At 38.6% G+C, this 18,867-nt stretch overlaps 1 protein-coding gene across 10 annotated transcripts in view; it reads left to right on the top strand.

Annotated features, from left to right (window-relative positions):
- ATP2B1 (ATPase plasma membrane Ca2+ transporting 1) overlaps nucleotides 1-18,867 on the top strand; it is a 65,608-nt gene that overhangs the window by 33,358 nt on the left and 13,383 nt on the right. For all 10 annotated transcript variants that reach the window (XM_030478376.1, XM_030478374.1, XM_030478367.1 and 7 more), the window contains exons 3-14: nucleotides 1,973-2,170; nucleotides 3,043-3,297; nucleotides 3,378-3,503; nucleotides 3,801-3,944; nucleotides 6,887-6,925; nucleotides 8,541-8,702; nucleotides 10,316-10,530; nucleotides 11,710-11,952; nucleotides 14,347-14,588; nucleotides 17,358-17,595; nucleotides 18,455-18,634; nucleotides 18,718-18,805. In XM_030478376.1, the coding sequence (XP_030334236.1) occupies nucleotides 1,973-2,170; nucleotides 3,043-3,297; nucleotides 3,378-3,503; nucleotides 3,801-3,944; nucleotides 6,887-6,925; nucleotides 8,541-8,702; nucleotides 10,316-10,530; nucleotides 11,710-11,952; nucleotides 14,347-14,588; nucleotides 17,358-17,595; nucleotides 18,455-18,634; nucleotides 18,718-18,805 (2,130 nt within the window). The remainder of the gene's footprint in view (nucleotides 1-1,972; nucleotides 2,171-3,042; nucleotides 3,298-3,377; nucleotides 3,504-3,800; nucleotides 3,945-6,886; nucleotides 6,926-8,540; nucleotides 8,703-10,315; nucleotides 10,531-11,709; nucleotides 11,953-14,346; nucleotides 14,589-17,357; nucleotides 17,596-18,454; nucleotides 18,635-18,717; nucleotides 18,806-18,867) is intronic.

Genomic DNA, 18,867 nt, shown 5'->3' with positions numbered 1-18,867 from the left:
GATGAACTATGAAATTGCCAGCTGTGTGGTAAATGTGTCAAGTTTGGTAATGGTGCATGGTGTATTATGGCGAATACTAAAAATACAAAAGCTTTTTGTCTTTGCATGGCTTATTTACTAATCTTCACTAAGTGGTTCTTGACAGTAGCTTGACTTTTTATACGTATATGTATATATATTCATTCAAAGACCATTGCTGCACACTTCTGATATTTGCATCATTTCACAGGATGCACCCTGTGAAAGGAAGAAGAAAGTGGTGCTGCTGACATTATGTAAATAATCTTCCAAACTTTGCCATGCTAAAAGGAAGAGAGAAATGGTATCTGTTGCAAAGTAGCAATATGGTCCAGCCTTTTGGAATGGCCAAGCTGTTCTGAGTTTCTCTAGATCTTCCTGTATAGCTAGATTTTTGAAAATGGTCTTGCAGCACTTTTAGAGTTGAAAGTAAGCACCTCAAAGCTTGAACTTCAAGAAGTACAGTCTTACGAATAACAAGGAAAATTACTCCTTTGTATTAAACCTCCAAAGCCGTGAATTCAAGGTAAATCTGAGAGTGTTAGAATCAATTTTTTATCTACACTAAGTATGTTTAATTTCACTTCTGAAAAGATATGCATGTAATATTTTGCCTTTCAGTTAAGTGATTTCATAGCAGTTGTTAGCAAAAACTTAAAGTTTAGTTAAAGTTGTTAGTTTAAAACTAATCTTTGCAGTTCAGTGTCTTGAAATAACATCTGACAGTTACAGGAAATGCCTGTTAAAGGTGTTAAATACCCCACTTATTAGGAAAGCCAGTTGCAATGGTCACTGTTCTTATTGGTTACCTAGCATGTTTGCGGTGCCTTTATCACTAAGCAGATGGGTTAACTGCTAAAAATCTGCTACTATGAAAACTGTTGTGTTTAAGCAGGTGTTGATCATAACCTTGGAGGCAATAGGGTTGAAGTATCCAGACCTTTGCTCTGAACATGGCTGGATGTTTGGCCACTTTGCTTTGTAAAATGAGCTATTGGCTTAAATTCTGAATGATGGGTTAGGCAGCAGGAAACTGTTGAAGGAATAAACAGGAGGTGTACTTGCAGAAGACCTTGAGTGCATGACCTTGCACTGAATATACTTGGTATTTCTTTATTTTTAAGGACTTTGCTAACTCTTGAAGCCTGCGGTGCCTTTTAGTGAAGGCCACTCACTTACTCTTGCCTGCTAGTGTCCCTTAAAGATGGTACAAGAGTTGAGACAGAGTAGAGGACTCAAAGAAATATGCCGCCTAAGAAATACGATACATATAAAACTGAGGTGACAGACCCTGCGCAGTGCTAAATGTGGGCTGTCTCTGTGTGAGAGGAAATAGAAAGGGAAGCTTCAGAAGAGCAAACAATTGCTGTCCTGGCAGAAGCAGCATCATTAAGTGGCTGCCTCTCTCCACATGATGCCTGGAGAGCTTCACCACCTAATAGTTAATAGAATTTTCTGTAATAATTAAATAATACTGAGTTATAATAGTGATGGTATTTTTATTAATTACATTAAATGTTTCATTATAAATGCTACATTAATTGTAGGATCCTAGGATGTTATCTCTGAATACAGAATCCCTGCATTGGGAACCAGAGCTGGCTTCACAGGCTGTGGTCTTGCTAAAGCTGCATGGTGGTACTCAATCTCAATAGTAATAACTCTACTAATGATCTTGTCTTGCAAACTTGTTTACTCGGTACAAAGGTATGCCTGTTACTATTACGTTGTTGCTATGTCATATTAAATGCAAGTAGGTAGACCATCAATTTACTTTATATTGGCAAAGTGTGAATTATAAAATATAGCTGGTTTTCTATAGTGACTCTGAGTTAAGGATAATACTGATACGGCTTTTCAGTATTGTTACTGAGTTACGGAGTGGGACTTGACTCCATAAATGTGAGAGTGCAATGCAAGTGAATGTCACTAACTTTGTCTTATTATTAAATAGGTTTAAGTGGAAATCCAGCAGATATAGAAAGAAGAGAAGCAGTTTTTGGGAAGAACTTTATACCTCCTAAAAAGCCAAAAACATTTCTTCAGTTAGTATGGGAAGCACTGCAGGACGTTACACTAATTATATTAGAAATTGCAGCTGTAGTATCCTTGGGCCTTTCTTTTTACCAGCCTCCAGGAGGAAATGAATCATGTAAGTAAACCTTTTAAAGAGTACGTCTCTATCTGTTTTATACTGCTGACTTTTCTCATCCAACATGCCTATACTGTAAATCTGATGGGAGACAGTAAGCCAGGGAAAAAGCAACTTATTGTTCTTTATTGAGAAAATGCTACTAAAAGTCTAGTTTACTGTAAAAGGGCAACATGAGATTTGCCTGGTCATGATCTGGTATCATTCTGACCAAAAAAATGCAAAGGTAAAGTTCAAGCAGCAGGAACAAGGACTTGTCTTAAATCAAGTCATGTTTCTGTGCAAGTGTTTTTTTAGCTTTGCCTCAAATATTTAAGCAATTTGTAATTTGTGTTCATGTGCTTTCTTAGGGGAGTCAGCAAGTCTTAAATTTTTCTTGATTTGCAATATGACACTGGTAACTTTCTAATTTAAGAATTGAAGCTATATTTATACTTCTAAACGGAAAATGTAGGGATCTGCCCTTCGTTGAACTGAACTTTTGCAGTGATATCTGGCTTGTTAAGATAAAGGCGAAGGGGGAAATGTTGCAAAAGCAGAAGGCGGTTAACTGATTGACTAGTATGACGTTCTAATGCCATCATTTAACAAGATAATAAGGACAAGTAACTTTCTATATCAGTTTCTCTTATATTCAGAGAAGCAGGGATGTAAATTCTAAGTGGTTTAACTTCCTTGAACTGCTCTAGCTTTCAGGTTATTTAACTTCTTTTTGTGTTACCCTGACTAAAAATAAAGGTAAAATTGTGAAGAAGGCTAGCATGGAAAATGTTTAGCAACAAATAGTAGTTTCTTCTTCTCGGCAAAACTTTTTTGTTGTTGAAATAATTATCCGCGTGAACTTTCTTAAATCTAAAACCTGTTTTCTACAGTATGTGGATCAGTAAATATTGGTGAAGAAGAGGATGAATCTGAAACAGGTTGGATTGAAGGAGCAGCAATCCTCCTATCTGTAGTTTGTGTGGTATTAGTAACAGCTTTCAATGACTGGAGTAAAGAGAAACAATTTCGGGGATTGCAGAGCCGTATTGAACAAGAACAGAAATTCACAGTCATCAGAGGTGGCCAAGTCATCCAAATACCAGTAGCTGACATAATTGTTGGAGATATTGCACAAGTGAAATATGGTAAACATATTTTTAAAGTTGAACTTTCTTTGATTTTCCAAAAAGGAACTGCAGTCAACATACCCAGTGATCTCTCGTAGGTGATCTCTTACCGGCTGATGGTGTACTCATTCAAGGAAATGACCTTAAAATCGATGAAAGCTCATTGACTGGGGAATCTGATCATGTTAAGAAATCCCTGGACAGAGATCCTATGCTGCTGTCAGGTATGTAGCATTTGACAATTCTTGAAGAAAGTGTGTTTTTTGTGGGGGTAAACCGGTTATTTAAAATTTTGAGGTATACAAAAATAGTGCTTTGTTGGAGTGAGTAGACTCTTAAGCAACTACACAAAATGTTGGTCAGTTTTACGGTTTCCTTTTCCAGATAGTTTTGGCAATTAAAGCTCCGTGGTATATGTACACACCTTAGATTTGTCAGTGTGAAGTCTGGGAGCTCGTTTCCGTTGTGCTTTGCTATGTAAGTACTCAAGTCTCAATGGAAAACCTGATTCAATCTTTCAGGCACACATGTGATGGAAGGCTCTGGAAGAATGGTAGTAACTGCTGTAGGTGTGAACTCTCAGACTGGAATCATCTTTACCTTACTTGGGGCTGGAGGAGATGAAGAAGAGAAGGAGAAGGAAAAAGAGAAGAAGGACAAGAAAAGTAGGCATAATGGTCTTAGATTCCTGGGGATGGAGGGATGAACTCCTGAATGTTATTGGATAAAAACATGTTCTAGTCATCTGGAGACAGAAATCTTTTTCTAAACCTCATGCTTTCAGTGGGTTTCACTGAAAGAAAACTCGGGTCCAGTGACCTGAGAGTACACTACTACTAATAGCTCGTCATGTGGATTTTTAACTAAACTTCAGATCTCATTGCGCAATTAAAGGTTGGAAGGTTTAGGACTCTTGACCAGCCATACCCTGTATGAACTGTTAAACTGCCATCTTCTGTAATTTAACTGTATACAATGTAAAGTGCATTTATGTCTAATAATAGCAAATATTTGTTTGTGGCAAACAGGTTATTACCAATAACTCAACTGAAGTATCTAGTTCTGCTTTTGGCAGATAGAAAATGTCCTTTATAGTGAGTTCTTCTATGATACTTAGAATTATGGAATCACAGAATGGTTAAGGTGAAGGGGAGAAGCTTGTATCATTGCTATTGCTGAGTTTGTGGGTATCTTTAAGTATATATGACAGATTTTGATAAAGATGGGCAGACACCTGCTTCTGCAACTCCTTTTCTTCTAGAGCTGAAACTCTGAATGCTCAGAGATATACACAAGGCAAATCCCTAGTGGCACTTTTGTGTAAACTTTATTTTTGGAGGGATGAGGGCCTTCTGTGAAGTGTGAAATGGGCTATCTTCCTTATTCTGAAGGACTTGCTTAGTAGCTGGAATTATAAGGTCACTTACCTAAGCCATAGCCTTTATCCTGAGAATCAAAGCTCTAGAAATGTCAATCAGTAATGTTTTAATACTAGCTCTCACAAGGCATATTCAGGACTGAGCTGCACCACAACAAAAATTTTTCTAGAAACTGTTGTGAAGTCTACCGGACAGGGCAGAGCCTGAGGATTTTGGCAGAAAAATAGACTTTTTCATCAGAAGAATATGAAGCAGTAATAAAAAGCAATACAGAAATGTGCTTAGGAATTTTGCTAGCCTTCAAACTAAAAAGGCAATTGTTGAAATGTGTGCTCTGTGCAGAAAGTAGGATTGAACTGTGCTTTTTGTTTTGTCCTAATTCACAGTTTACATTCTGACCCTTCTTGAAACCTAAAGTAGTAAGCTTCGTCAGAAGTAAGTTACAAGAGTTGTTACAAGAAGAATTGAAAGTTCAAAGTTAGTTTAAAGCTCAAGGATGGTAGCCAAGGTAAACACTTCCAGAGCTTAGTGGGGAAGAGTTTCCATCCTTTGCTCTTTCCCCTACAGAGGAAGGAGAAGGAAGCAAGCGACAGTACCTGCTGCTACAGGAGATATGGAGAAGATTATAGGTTTTATTATTATTCTGCCAGCATTTCTTATTCTAGAAGTAATATTTTGGACAAGTAGTGTTTAGATGTAACCTAGGGCCTGAAGACTTAAGGGGTTTTTTTGTCTCCCACGACACACAACTTCCTCTTCCCTTTAAATTAGGTGCCTAATAAGATTCTCCTTGGTAAAACTCAGGTTAAACTAAATTAGCTTCTCTGCGAATGTTAAGGAGATTAAAGCAGCTATTTTTAGATGGCTGTGTATGGCTTGGTTCAGAGTGAAAGCACAAGGAGTAGAAGTAACTCAAGTGTAGAATTTTGCTCTTACAAGAGGGAGAGGGGAAATAGGAAGGAATAAATACTAAATTAGGATACAATGATGAGTTCTTGAGTCTGAAGTGGCTTCTTTTCTACTTTCTGTAGAAAGCGAACATGCTTTTTTTTCCCCTCCTCAGCTGTTCTGAGGATGCTTGAGGGAAGATCTTATGTATAGCAATCAGACTATGGCTACAGCAGTAATACAGTGGAGGTATTAAATGTCATTCCAGACAGGCTGCTTTATATTTTGACATTTTTCTGCCTGACTGCTCTTACCGCATTTCAGTCTACATAACTTAAGGCCAAAGACTTAATGAATTGCCAGTGGTACTGAAAAATTCTGGATTTTGTTCCAAGGTCCTCAATTCTGTGCTTTCATTTCATGTTATTGCAGATAGTAACTTAACCCTTGCTTTCTCTATTTAGGAGAAATGTTTGTTGTCACTTGCCAAGGTAGTATCTAAACCTTTTTCCGTCAAAACCCAAATAAAAAAAGGTAGTGTCTGTTCTCTATTCCCCCTCCCCCTCCGTAAGCTACACAATGTGTCAGTCTTCTAGTTACTTGTAATGTTTCATCCATTATTTTCTTCTATTATTTCACTGTCCTTCTTTCTGATCTCTTGAACTCCATGTCTGAACAGAGGTAGGAGGTATATTTTATTAGGAATGCGAACTGTTCTCTTAGTGGTGTAACACTGGTATGTTGCCTACAGATTACGTTCATGCTTGCGTAAATAGGGTTAGCACAGATCCAGTAATCCAGTGCTGTACCTCCATTAAGCTTTGGTGTGGATTTATAAATATTCTATACTACAGTAGCTTCTGCAATGTTGAACAAAAGCACTGATTCTGGAAGTGAGATTCTACAGTTTGTTTACAGTAGTAGTAAACTAGTAGTAAACTCAGATGGAGTTGCCAAATGTTGGAAGAACAGAGAGTAATACTGAGGCCACCAGAATCACCTTAGTGTCAAAATTTTTTTTTTTTCCTAGAAAAAATGCTTAGGCAAGCCTTTTAAAAGCTTTCCTCACAAGCAATAAATATCTGTTCCAGTAATTTGTGCAAGCTTAACTATGGTAGTATAAAACTGCAGCCGTCTTTTATGGGAAAAGTCGAAAAAACCTGATGTGAGCTGTTTCTGTGAGTTGACTTCTGCTTTTAAAGCTTCAGTTATGTGATCCCTCTGTCTCACGTAACTGCTTGTTTTAGCATATGGTAATGTACACATTACATATAAATATAAATACTGAAATGAACTCTGCACAGCCAATTTAAAAAACAACTTATTCCCCTCTCCAACAGGTAAAAAGCAAGATGGAGCTGTTGAAAACCGTAACAAAGGTAAATGCAGGTTCTCCAACCCTTTCTTGCAAGTCCCGATTTTCTGAGAGTGTATGTAATAATGAATACATGCTTCCTAAGCAAATGAATACTTAAATCCAAAGTGCTTATGCTAAAGATGGCATAAGTGAATCTGCCCAAAACAAATGCTTAAATGAACTTGGTAGTCTCAACATGGCTAGATACTACAAAAGTAAACTTTGCCATTGATTTTCAAGCTATCTTGTTGAGGTGAGTTAACCTTGTGTCCTGGGTTCAGCTATAGCAGTCATTTTTCTCCTGCTTAGTAGCTGGTGCAGTGCTGTGTTTTTTAACTTTCAGCCTGGGAACAATGCTGATAACACCGATGTTTTTAGTTGTTGCTAAGTAATGTTTATTCCAACCAAGGACTTTCTCAGTCTCATGCTTTGCCAGGGAGGAGGGGAAGCCGGGAGGAAGCAGAGACAGGACACCTGACCCAAACTAGCCAAAGGGGTATTCCATACCACAGCACGTCATGCCCAGTATATAAACCGGGGGGAGTTACCCGGAAGGCCCAGATCACTGCTCGGGTCGGGCTGGGTATCGGTCGGCGGGTGGTGAGCGATTGTATCCTCTCCCCTTGTTATTTCACTGATCGTTATTATCATTGGTGGTAGCAGTAGTGGTTTTGTGTTATACCTTAGTTGCGGGACTGCTCTTATCTCAACCCGTGGGAGTTACATTCTTCCCATTCTCCTCCCCATCCCTCCGGGAGCGGGGGGAGGAAGAAGGGGGGGGGGGGGGGGGTGAGCGAGCAGCTGTGTGGTTCTGAGTTACCGGCTGGGCTCAAACCACGACACCTTGGCTGGCTACCAGATACCCACCTAGCTGGTCTCTCACTCCTGCCTGCCTCAGCAGGACAAGGCAGAAAATAGGATGAAAATCCTGTGGCTTGAGATGAGGACAGGGAGATACTTACTAATTATCTTCACAGGCAAAACAGACTCAACTTGAGGGAGATTAATTTACTGCCAATTAAAAATAGAATAGGGTGATGAGAAACAAAAACATCTAAAACAACCGCCCCTCTCAGCCTCCCCTTCCTTTCAGGCTCAACTTCACTCCCAACTCCCTCTGAGGAGTGCAGGGGGATGGGGAACAGGGTTTTTTGGTCAGTTCATAACGCTTGTCTCTGCTCCTTTATCCTCACACTCTTCCCCTGCTCGATCACAGGGTCCCTCATGAAGGACTGTATCCTATTGGAACTTCTCCAGTGTGGGCCTCCCACAGGCCAGAGCTCCTGCCAGGAGCCTGCTCCATCACAGGCCTTTCACAGGCTGCAGCTTGTTTCAGGGCATATACCCCTGCTCTGGCATGGGGTCCTCCATGGGCTGCAGGTGGAGATATGCTCCACTGTGGTACTTGGTGGGCTGCAGGGGACAGCCTGCCTCAGCATGGTCTTATCCATGGGCCGCAACTCCCCTGCTGCCAGCACCTGGGCACCTGCAACCAATATACTTGTTTAAACATTCATGTGTAGTATGGCGTCTCTGGATACAAGGTACTACACAGTACTGGTGTTGGTAAGCTTTGTAAGTATCTCTGATTTTGGGGACACCCCAGTGGATAAACTTTATTTGATCTTATCTCCTAGCTAAAGCTCAGGATGGTGCAGCCATGGAAATGCAACCACTGAAGAGTGAGGATGGTGGAGATGGAGACGAGAAAGACAAGAAGAGAGCAAACTTGCCAAAGAAGGAGAAGTCAGTTCTTCAAGGCAAACTTACAAAGCTCGCAGTCCAGATTGGCAAAGCAGGTATGATGCATCATTAAGCTCCTTATGTTAATGTCACATGTTTGACTAAAATTGGAATGTGTGCAGTTTGTGAGGGGAAAACTTAAGTAGTTAGCTTTGACTGGTTTGGTTATTTAAGTGCAAAATTCCGATACGTGGAAGTATGCCATTGAGTGTCCTGATGGCTTCTCAGATTGTCATGTGGATAGCTTTTATTTTTCCTTGATTTAAGTAGATTGAGGCTGTAGACTTCCAGCTTCTGAAAGAGAAAATTCCAACTTCATAACACTGGACAACTGTTACAGAAGATTGGTTTTAGATAAGGCATTTCTTGATGTACCTGGAGAACTATAAATTGAGCAAAGTCTGGAAAATGTGGTAGGGTCAACCAGGTTATCTCTGATACTTCCAGAGGCTTAGGTATTTCCACTTAACATATGCCTTACAGAATGTAACAGTTTTGGACTTTCTCCTATCCTTTAGCTTTTGTTACTCTTGAATCAGCTAGTATTCAGCTGTGTTGGTAAATGGTTGCTTCTTGAAAGTAGACTAAAGCAGCAATGAAGTTCAGTGTAAATTTTAGGCTATGTTATCTAGTATGTAGAGGTTTAATTAAAATATGTCACGGTTTATTTTCGGCCATGTAGAATTGTTGAAAGTTTTAGGTTAGGAACTTCCAGAAGTCTTGTAGCCCAGCCCACAGCTCAAAAAGGGCTGACTTCAGCATCTATGTCATGAGACAGTTACAGTGTGAAAACAAAGCAATTAAGCTTTTAGCTTTAGCACTCCAGTTATGTATAGGAATGTTAATTTTTCAGAGAGACTTGTACTGACAAATATGGAATAAAGCTTCCGTGGTATGTTTAGTGTAAAATACTGTTCTTATAAAACAATTTTTTTTTTCCATGTTTCGTAGAACTTCTGTTTTCCTTTATGCACTTTTTGACCCATTGTAGCTTTCCGCATACCCTTAATGCTCATCTACTTTAGGCAAGCATTTTTCTGTCCTGCACACACTGAAGTACCTTTCTATGAAGAGTTGACACTCTTCATACAGTGACTTCTGTTCCTTTATTCCAGCTAGATCCATTTTCCTTCACTGTTTTCATGTGGTATTTTAAATGTGCTGCTTGGCTTGCTAATAGCAGTTCTGATTTGTCTTCCCAGTTATTCCCAGTTCATTGAACACTGTGCTTAGCTGCCATATTTAATCCCAACTTCAGCAGGAAGCAGGATACAGACTGTCAGCAGCTTTCTCTGCTGAGTAAGTCAGCAGTACAGTCGTTGAAGGCCTGCTGAATTATTTCAGTTCCTGTTCTGCTTAGTCAATTGACATTACATATTGGTCTGTCCCGATCATAATTAGATCTTTCACTTTTCAGTTAAATGGATGGTGGGGGATAAAGATATTGGGAGTTTCTAGGTGAAATGCATGAGGAAGTACTTGTGTTGGAAGTTGGAACACCTTTGAGAACTACCTCAATGTTTCCTGACTTGCCTGTTCAAAAATTACATAAAGTAATTATTATTTAGCTCATATAAAGGCAGAAGTGTTTGCACTTGACTTACCCACAGTCCGTATTGCCAGATACTTGAGATATTTTCTGACAACTGTTTATTCTCTGTTTTACAAGGTTTGTTGATGTCTGCAATTACAGTCATTATCCTTGTGTTATATTTTATAATTGATACCTTCTGGGTTCAGAAGAGACCTTGGCTTGCTGAATGTACACCAATTTATATTCAGTATTTTGTGAAGTTCTTCATTATTGGAGTTACAGTCTTGGTGGTGGCTGTACCAGAAGGTCTTCCACTTGCAGTCACTATATCTCTGGCTTACTCTGTTAAGGTAAGTGGATAGATGTGGAACAGATTTTAAGGGTAGGTGGGTGTATTCATCAGCTGTAAAGCTCAGTTGAGATATGCTGCATCACATATGTAACAGACCGGGGAGAAGCTTTTTGTGTTTTCCTGAACTGCATGAATATTTTTCTTAATATCTGAATACACACTAACATGAACAGTGAGCAGTGACAGGCTGTCGTCACCAACTAAAGATGAATGGGTTCAACTCACAACATTGTAGCATTTACTTATAATAAATAATATGCGAGAGTCTGTAAATAACAAACTCTTCTGTAAAGCTGAACTTCTACCTAAGTGATGTGTTGAGCAACTGCTGCAAAAGTTTCCAGATCAGTTCTCCTTGAGGATTGAATATTGTAGAATATACAGCTTTCTGCTTATTGTGCAACATATTTTTTAATTCATACTCGTTGTTCTCTTAATTTTCTTATTGCCTCTGCATGCTGGGACCGGTTATTAATCTGAAAATCTAACTGTAAAGACATGGCTGTTTAGCTTGTGTTCTAAAACTTTACTTACAATATTAACTAGTAGTGGCCTTAGTATTTTATCATATAAATACTGCCTCTTCAAGGTTAAAATACTATCCAAAACCTGTTAAGTAAGAATTTAAAGACATCTTTGGCCTGTGAAACTTGTGTAGTCCTGACTATCTTAGCTGAAACATTAGGCTTCCAATTTGTATTTGATTTCAAGTCTGACTTTAGCTTTTTTGAAATACATATTATCTGATGTTCAGATAAGTCTGTGGCACAGCTTACTTCATCTTTCTTATAAGCAGAAAGATCTTATTTTTTCTTTATTTAATGTTGTTTCTGGTAAAGCTCAGTCTGTACCTCTCCTCTATTTATAAATAACATCAAAATATCATCATAAGTTATTTGCTCATAACCCAGTCTGAATAGTATCAGTAGTCAGTGAGACATGCAGGTCCAGGGGATTAAGACTATGCACCTTGTTCAAAATGAAGTTTACTGTGACATAATAGACTTAAAGGAATCCTTACTGAATGTGACAGCTACAAATTCTTCCTCTGTAAGATGCTAGATGACTTAAAGGCTCAGCGTCTTCTGAAGCTGCTGTGTAAGACTGGACACCCTAAATGAGAGTATCCGAAATGCGAAGTAATGGTTATAGCTGTTGACTGTTTTTATTTCCTTAGAAAATGATGAAAGATAATAACTTGGTGAGACATCTGGATGCGTGTGAAACAATGGGCAATGCAACAGCTATTTGCTCAGATAAAACAGGAACATTGACCATGAACAGAATGACAGTGGTCCAAGCCTACATCAATGAAAAACATTATAAAAAAATTCCAGAACCAGAAGCTATTCCAGAGAAAACCATGGCTTACCTTGTGACAGGAATTTCTGTTAATTGTGCTTATACTTCCAAAATACTGGTAAGTGGATTTCTTCATTCTAATCCGTGTAAATAAACTTCCTTGAAATTTGCCAACTTTCTGGTGGCCACATGGTAGGCAGTTAAGTGTGTGTGACAAAATGCAGCATAGGGTATTTTATACCTACTACAGATTGCTCAACCATTCATTTGAGTGTAAACTGCAAAAATAGCTTATTTCAGTTAGAACTGATAATTCAAAGATACAATCTCAGGAAGACAACTCCTAGTTCACAGTTGTGTCTAAATTTGGTTTTATAAGTAGGGCTGTTAACTTACTTGAAGAACACCTTGGTTGGGTTTGAGTGATACTCCAAAGTAAGCATGTAAGAGCAGCATAACATCAGCTAGAATGGAATGGGAAAATGCAAGTACAGATGAGGATTTTGATGGATTTTTATTCCAAGTACTGTTGTATGAATTTGTAGGCTTTAGAATTGTAACATTTTTGCTCATACCTTGTTTGAGACTTCCAAAATATTTTGGAATGAAAAGAATAATAGACCATTATACATTTTAAATACTGGACTAGTTAGCACTTACGTGCATCATTTTCTGCAGCTGCAAACAGAGCTTCCTTGTTGCAGTTATTCCAATGTATTGCATAACTTGTATTCTTTTGGGCAGTAAAAATAACTAGTAATTAGCTTTAAAAAATAAATTAACACTTAAAGGTTTAATAGAAGTCTACACTCTGAATGCTTTATATCAGAAGTAAGACCCCAGTCCAAAAGCTACTTTTCAGCCAATATGGACCCCTGCAAGAATTTCCTTGTTAACAGTACTTAAGGTGGCATGTCAAGATTGCCAGCACCAATTCCTCTGAAAAAAGACTGTAATACTACTAATGATTTATAGCATGTGAGGAGTTTCACAGTCTAATTTTATAAAGATTTTCTTTTATATAGAAATTAAAAAAAAAAAATAAAATAGCTGCATGTAAACTGACCAGGTTCCTTACTACCACAATTTTAATCAAATTACATCCAAGGCAGTCATAGTTAGTCTGTTTCACAGAATCCCAGAGGGCTAAAAGGAACCTCTTGAGATCCTCTGGTCCAACCTCCCTGCTCAGAGCAGGGTCAGTCAGAGCATGTTGCCTAGGGCTGTGTCCAAAGATAACAAAGATTTCAAGAATCTCAAACGACGGAGACACTGAAACCTCTGGGCAACCTGGTCAAGTATTTGACCACCCTTAGAGTGAAAAGGTGTTTCCTTATGTTCAAATGGAATTTCAGGAGTTTCACTTTGCAACTACTGCCTGTTGTCTTCTCACTGGGCACCACTAAGAAGCCTGTCTTTGGCAGTCTGTACCATTGCTCCACCTGCCTGCCTCATTCAGGCATTTAATACGTACTGATCAGTTTCTCCCCCAGAGACTTCTCTAGGCTGAACAGTCCCAGCTCTCGGCCACTTCTCACGTGTCAGGTGCTCCAGTCCTTTTGTCCTCTTTGTGGCCCATGGCTGGACTTGCTTCTGGATGTCCGTGTCTCTTTTAGTGGCAAGCTTAGAACTGGACATCTTAAACTGCACATTAAAGTGGACATTCTGTAAGTGTGAGTATTCAGTACAGCCAAATCCAAGATGTTGCAGCTCTGAACAATGAAAATGGATCACTTAGGATTAATAGTTCGGCTCTAGCTGCTTGAGGTATGTCAGGCTGAGTAAGTGCTTCTGCAGGTTTTTGCTGCAAACTACACTGCAATGTTACAGCTATATCAGTTCAGAAATACCTTGACAGAAATTTGTGTGCTTTGCTTACAGCACTGCTATATGCATATTTCACACTGCTGAGAGATAAGAAACTTGTTCTGGCAATAAAGGGTTGGAAACTTGTTTCTGAACTTTCCTGTTGAATAGGCCATAGCCTGGAAAACGGAACTTCTAGCGAGACTTAAGAAGCTTAAAGACTTAGGTTTTTCAGTGGAAGGCTAACAGGTGAGGTGATTGTAGTCTTAAGTCATTGAGGAAGAGTTATTACAGGAAAGGACACTTCTAATGTAGCAGAAATAATGCTAATTTAAGTAAACTTATCTGTACTTTGAAAATGCAAAGTAATTGTCCAGGGACTACACTCAATTGATCAGATAGATCAATTTTAAAGGAAAATACCTTTTAGAAATGTCATGTTGCAATTTGCTACAAACTTAAGAAGTGATTTTTGAGTCTTAAGAAAGGGTCTGAAAGATCCTACACAGGTACAGAAGTTACCTGTAAAAGCCAGCAGTATGACTTTGACTCATGACTCATGAATTTGTAGAGTAAGCACTGTGAAAGTGAAACTTCCCCATCCCAGAGCTAAGCTGGGCCTTGGCTTCCTTGTTTTCTAAATGCTGTGCTTCAGTGGTTCATAAGTTAACCTCCTAATCAGTGAAGGTTCTTGTTGTTCTTGCAGCCTCCTGAAAAAGAAGGTGGCCTACCACGTCATGTTGGAAATAAAACTGAATGTGCCTTGCTGGGATTGCTCTTGGATTTAAAGCGTGATTATCAGGATGTAAGAAATGAGATACCAGAAGAGGATTTGTACAAAGTGTACACCTTCAACTCTGTTAGAAAGTCTATGAGTACTGTGTTAAAAAACTCTGATGGCAGTTTCCGGATATTCAGTAAAGGTGCCTCTGAGATAGTTCTTAAAAAGTAAGAACAACTATTGTAATTCAGCACTTAAATTTGGCTAAATGTTCTGATAAGTGAGGAGACTGAAGTGCAAAACAACATTGTGCCACAGCCTGTGAAATACTTCTGTTGCCCTACTCACAAACAAGTGCAGCAGTCCTATACCTTTCTGACTGCAGCCAGCTTCCCAGCTTGTCTCCTTCAATTGTTTGACTTTCTACAGCAAGACAGGCAATTAGCATTTAAGTTACTTTAATTCTCACACCCCAGCCCTGTTCCCCCCAAAATGAGCTGGTTGTGATTAAGTTGTGAACTCTCTTAGAGGAAAGCATCTATGAACTGATCAATTCTGTAGGTAAACTATCTAAGTTTTAGGTGTGGTTGGTCAAAATGCTCACTCGTCCCAGCAGCTGCTATGCCTAGATTCCAGGAAGCACTTGTGCCGTTGAAAAGTGATTGCTTTTAGCTTCAAAAGACTGTGCAGGTTGGTGTCCAAGTTGATGATTTTAAAAGGTGGTTTAACTTGGCCAGTGGAAAAACTTGAGCTTTTTTTTAATGTGACAAAGCAAATTGCTGCTTTATCCATCTGCCCATGTATAGAGATTTTATTAGTATGAGATAAGACTATTGCTGAGAGATTAGTCACCACTGGGACAAACCTTTAGGTGTAAAGAAAGCTGTGTTAAGTCCGAACTAGATGAGAAGGGAAGTCAAGCATGTATGCATCATGTTCTCTAGGAACAGCAGTGGTAGCCAGTCTGGTTTTGATTCTAACATCAGGTTATTTCTAGTCCCAGTAGCACATAGATAATACCAGTCCAGTTTACCTTTTTGCTTGCTACTAGACCCCCAAATAATTATCTAGAAAAGTACTAATGCACTAAAGGAAAAGCATGAAATCTTCCTTCTCCTCAACTTAGGGCTGTCAATCTTTAAAGGACTCTTGTTCCTTTTGATACAGAACTTAGAAATAATTTTTTTCATAGTGAGGTTTTAAGAACAAATCTCATCAGTGAATAACTAAGTATGCCTATATTTGCATTACTTCTATCTTCAGAAGTATTTTGTACCTTACTATGTTACTGAGCAATTGAAATCTAGAAGTTGCTAGAACTCATTCAGCCCATACTCATGTGGTCCACTTGGCTTCATGACTGAGATAAGAAAATAAATAATAAGGGCATTTGGCAAAGAACAAGAAAACCTAGACTGATTTGGATACTATTGAAATAGTTGTAACTCCAAAGCTATTTCGGAGGATGTAGTGACTGTGACAAGTCTTAGCAGCATAAGCCACTTTCTTTACCCACCACCTATGCAGTGCCAGAAATTAATCTCAGAGTTTGTAACCTGGTTTCTCAGTTGTACTGCTTATTCTTTTTTATAACATGTATGACTATTCTTGAGCCCTGAAAACTTAAGCATGAATATTTATAAGATGCAAATGAGTCACTAACAAGTATAGAAAAAATGCAGCAAGCTTTTTCAAGCAGAGAAGCTCCATTATTTTTGTTCTTTATGCTCAAGTCAAATATTTGAAGTGAGTTTCAATATAATCTTTACATAGAGTTTATTGGCTTCCATTTAGTAATCTTGGAATGCTTTGAATTTATCATAAGCCCTGTGATTGCAGGTAACACAAGATATCCTTAGTTGATTGCTGACATTTGAACAGATAATGGAAATTTGAAGTTTTATCTGAATTTCCTGATTTTGGTTATGATGAATACTATGAAGCTTTAAAGGACTGCTTAATTTCTATTTCCTGGCCAAGGTGGAAACTCTTTCATATGTATTGCACCTGGGAATTCCCTAACCCCTTGGACTAAACACTTAAACATAACAGTAGTCCTCTCAAGCGATATGCCAGATCTGAACTTAATATTTAAAAAAAAAAAAAAGTCATAAATTCTTAAATTTTCTTCAGTGCAACATTAGTACTAATTTGTAAAACATGCTTATGGCATTGTTTTATGGCAAAACTTGGCTAAGGATGCAGATGAACAAGACTAAATTCATTGTTCCAAATATTTGGTAGTGTTACAGCCATTAGTGAAGTGTATATTTGTCTGTGAAAGCAGTGTGGTATCTTTGGCATGAAGAAACTAAAGAAACATAACGAAAAGCGTGTGTTGAAATGCTAGAGTACATAGTGTTGAGTCTAATCTCTTATATAAACATTTAAATCAGATTTAAGTATTTGCTTTTAATTTAATATTTCACATTAAGAACTCTATGCCAGATGCTCTCTGAATTCTCTGCGCTTAGATGGGGGGGCAAACCTTACTACTTAAGGATATCAGTACCAGAGTTTGCTTTTAGTGCTGTAAGTTTAGTGCTTACAGCTGTTTAAGCACCACATGCATGTTCTGGAAGCATACTGCACTTCTGAGACTTGTATAACTGTTAACAAGGTGGGATTATTTTGTTGAACTTGAAACTGGATTGACTTGAATCGACCAGCGCAGACACTAGTCTGTTTACATACAATGGAGAAACAGATACTTCTGGGAGGTAACTAAAGTTTGTGTCCTAAATTTGTTGGGCATTATTTTCATCCTAGGATGACTGGCTCAGTTAACTTTCTACAGCTAGGATATTTTGCAATTGGGACAAGATTAAGCACATATGCAGAAGATTACTTCAGAGATGCTGCTACTGGCCTTTTTGTATGTGTTCAAGTCTAGTGAAAACAAAGCTTGTCAAAACTTACTGGAGTTGACTAATAAATCATTGAATGGGCTGAACTTCTGGTTATATTGTGCTAACTTTTCAAATGTTCCTTTTCAGGTGCTTCAAAATACTGAGTGCTAATGGAGAACCAAAGGTATTTAGACCTAGGGACCGCGATGATATCGTGAAAACTGTAATTGAGCCAATGGCTTCCGAAGGGCTCAGAACCATCTGCTTGGCATTCAGAGACTTCCCAGCAGGGGAACCTGAGCCGGAATGGGACAATGAAAATGATATTGTTACTGGCCTGACATGCATTGCTGTTGTCGGGATTGAAGATCCTGTGAGACCTGAGGTAGGGTCATTGACTAAACTGCAGTGATTGTATTACAGATCTTGATTCATGTTGTTCGTAGTGCAGAGAGTGCAAGAAACTGAATTGCTATTGGATGCTTTAAGCATGGTTAATAAATGAAAATCTGATTTCTTGGGGGGAAAGTTAATGGAGTTATAAAAGCTGATTAAAACTTCTTAATGTCACATGCTGTGTTAGTGAAGCTCTGTACAAACTAAGGTGCTTACTGTGCAGGGTCTCCGTAGATGGAACAGCTTGTCATTTTTTTTACCGCTTGGAATATTAAGAGCATTGTTTAGGATATTAGCCATTGTACTTGTTGCCAGCTTCTCATGGGGAATAGAGAGGAGAGTTTGTCACCTGAGAGCTGAGGTAAGGAGGCTGGCTAGTGGTTGACATCTAAGGAGGGCAGTGTTTTTAACTAGTGAAGGCTTTTTTGACAATGTAAGTGGAACTCCAGTCTGATCTGTACAATCATCACTTTACACAAAAAGTCATGGGTGAAATAGTGGAGTGTTGAGATGTAATTTATTTCACACAATCATAAATGAAAAGCCAGTACTCGGTACCTACAGCCTAATGAGGATTTTTATGGTATTTTTGAGTACTGCAGTGTTTGAAAACTAAGGAGGGGGAGGGGAAATGACATGAGAACAACAAAGCCTCTTTGCTAGAATTGCCATTTCTGTGCTTTTCAGGAAAAGGATTGTGGTAAGCTACTTAATTTTTTAAATATTCCATAACAAGTCTTGATTTTAAAATGTGTTATCCTGGATTGAGCCAAAAACATTCCTTTCACTCACATGTCTAGGTTTATTCAGATAATGTACAGTCTCTGAGCCTGTGTGTTTTCTTACAGGTACCTGATGCAATAAAGAAGTGTCAACGTGCAGGCATAACTGTACGTATGGTCACTGGCGATAACATTAACACTGCTCGTGCTATTGCATTAAAATGTGGTATTCTGAATCCTGGTGAAGATTTCCTGTGTTTAGAGGGTAAAGACTTTAACAGGAGAATACGCAATGAAAAAGGAGAGGTAAGTGTACTGACTCTGTGAAGTAGATCAGCAGATATTCTAAATCTTCTAACTGTAAAATATAACCAATGCTGTTTTTGCAGATAGAGCAAGAGCGAATAGATAAAATTTGGCCAAAGCTTCGTGTTCTTGCAAGATCTTCTCCCACTGACAAACATACTCTCGTAAAAGGTAAATAAAAGCTATCTGTGCTTCTAAGTAAAGCTCCTAGAAAAAAGTCTAGGACTGAGCAG

The sequence above is a fragment of the Strigops habroptila genome, chromosome 3, assembly GCF_004027225.2.
Source record: "Strigops habroptila isolate Jane chromosome 3, bStrHab1.2.pri, whole genome shotgun sequence".
Taxonomy (NCBI): domain Eukaryota; kingdom Metazoa; phylum Chordata; class Aves; order Psittaciformes; family Psittacidae; genus Strigops; species Strigops habroptila.
Note: the sequence above shows the minus strand (reverse complement) of the source record. Positions and strands in the feature narration are given on the sequence as shown.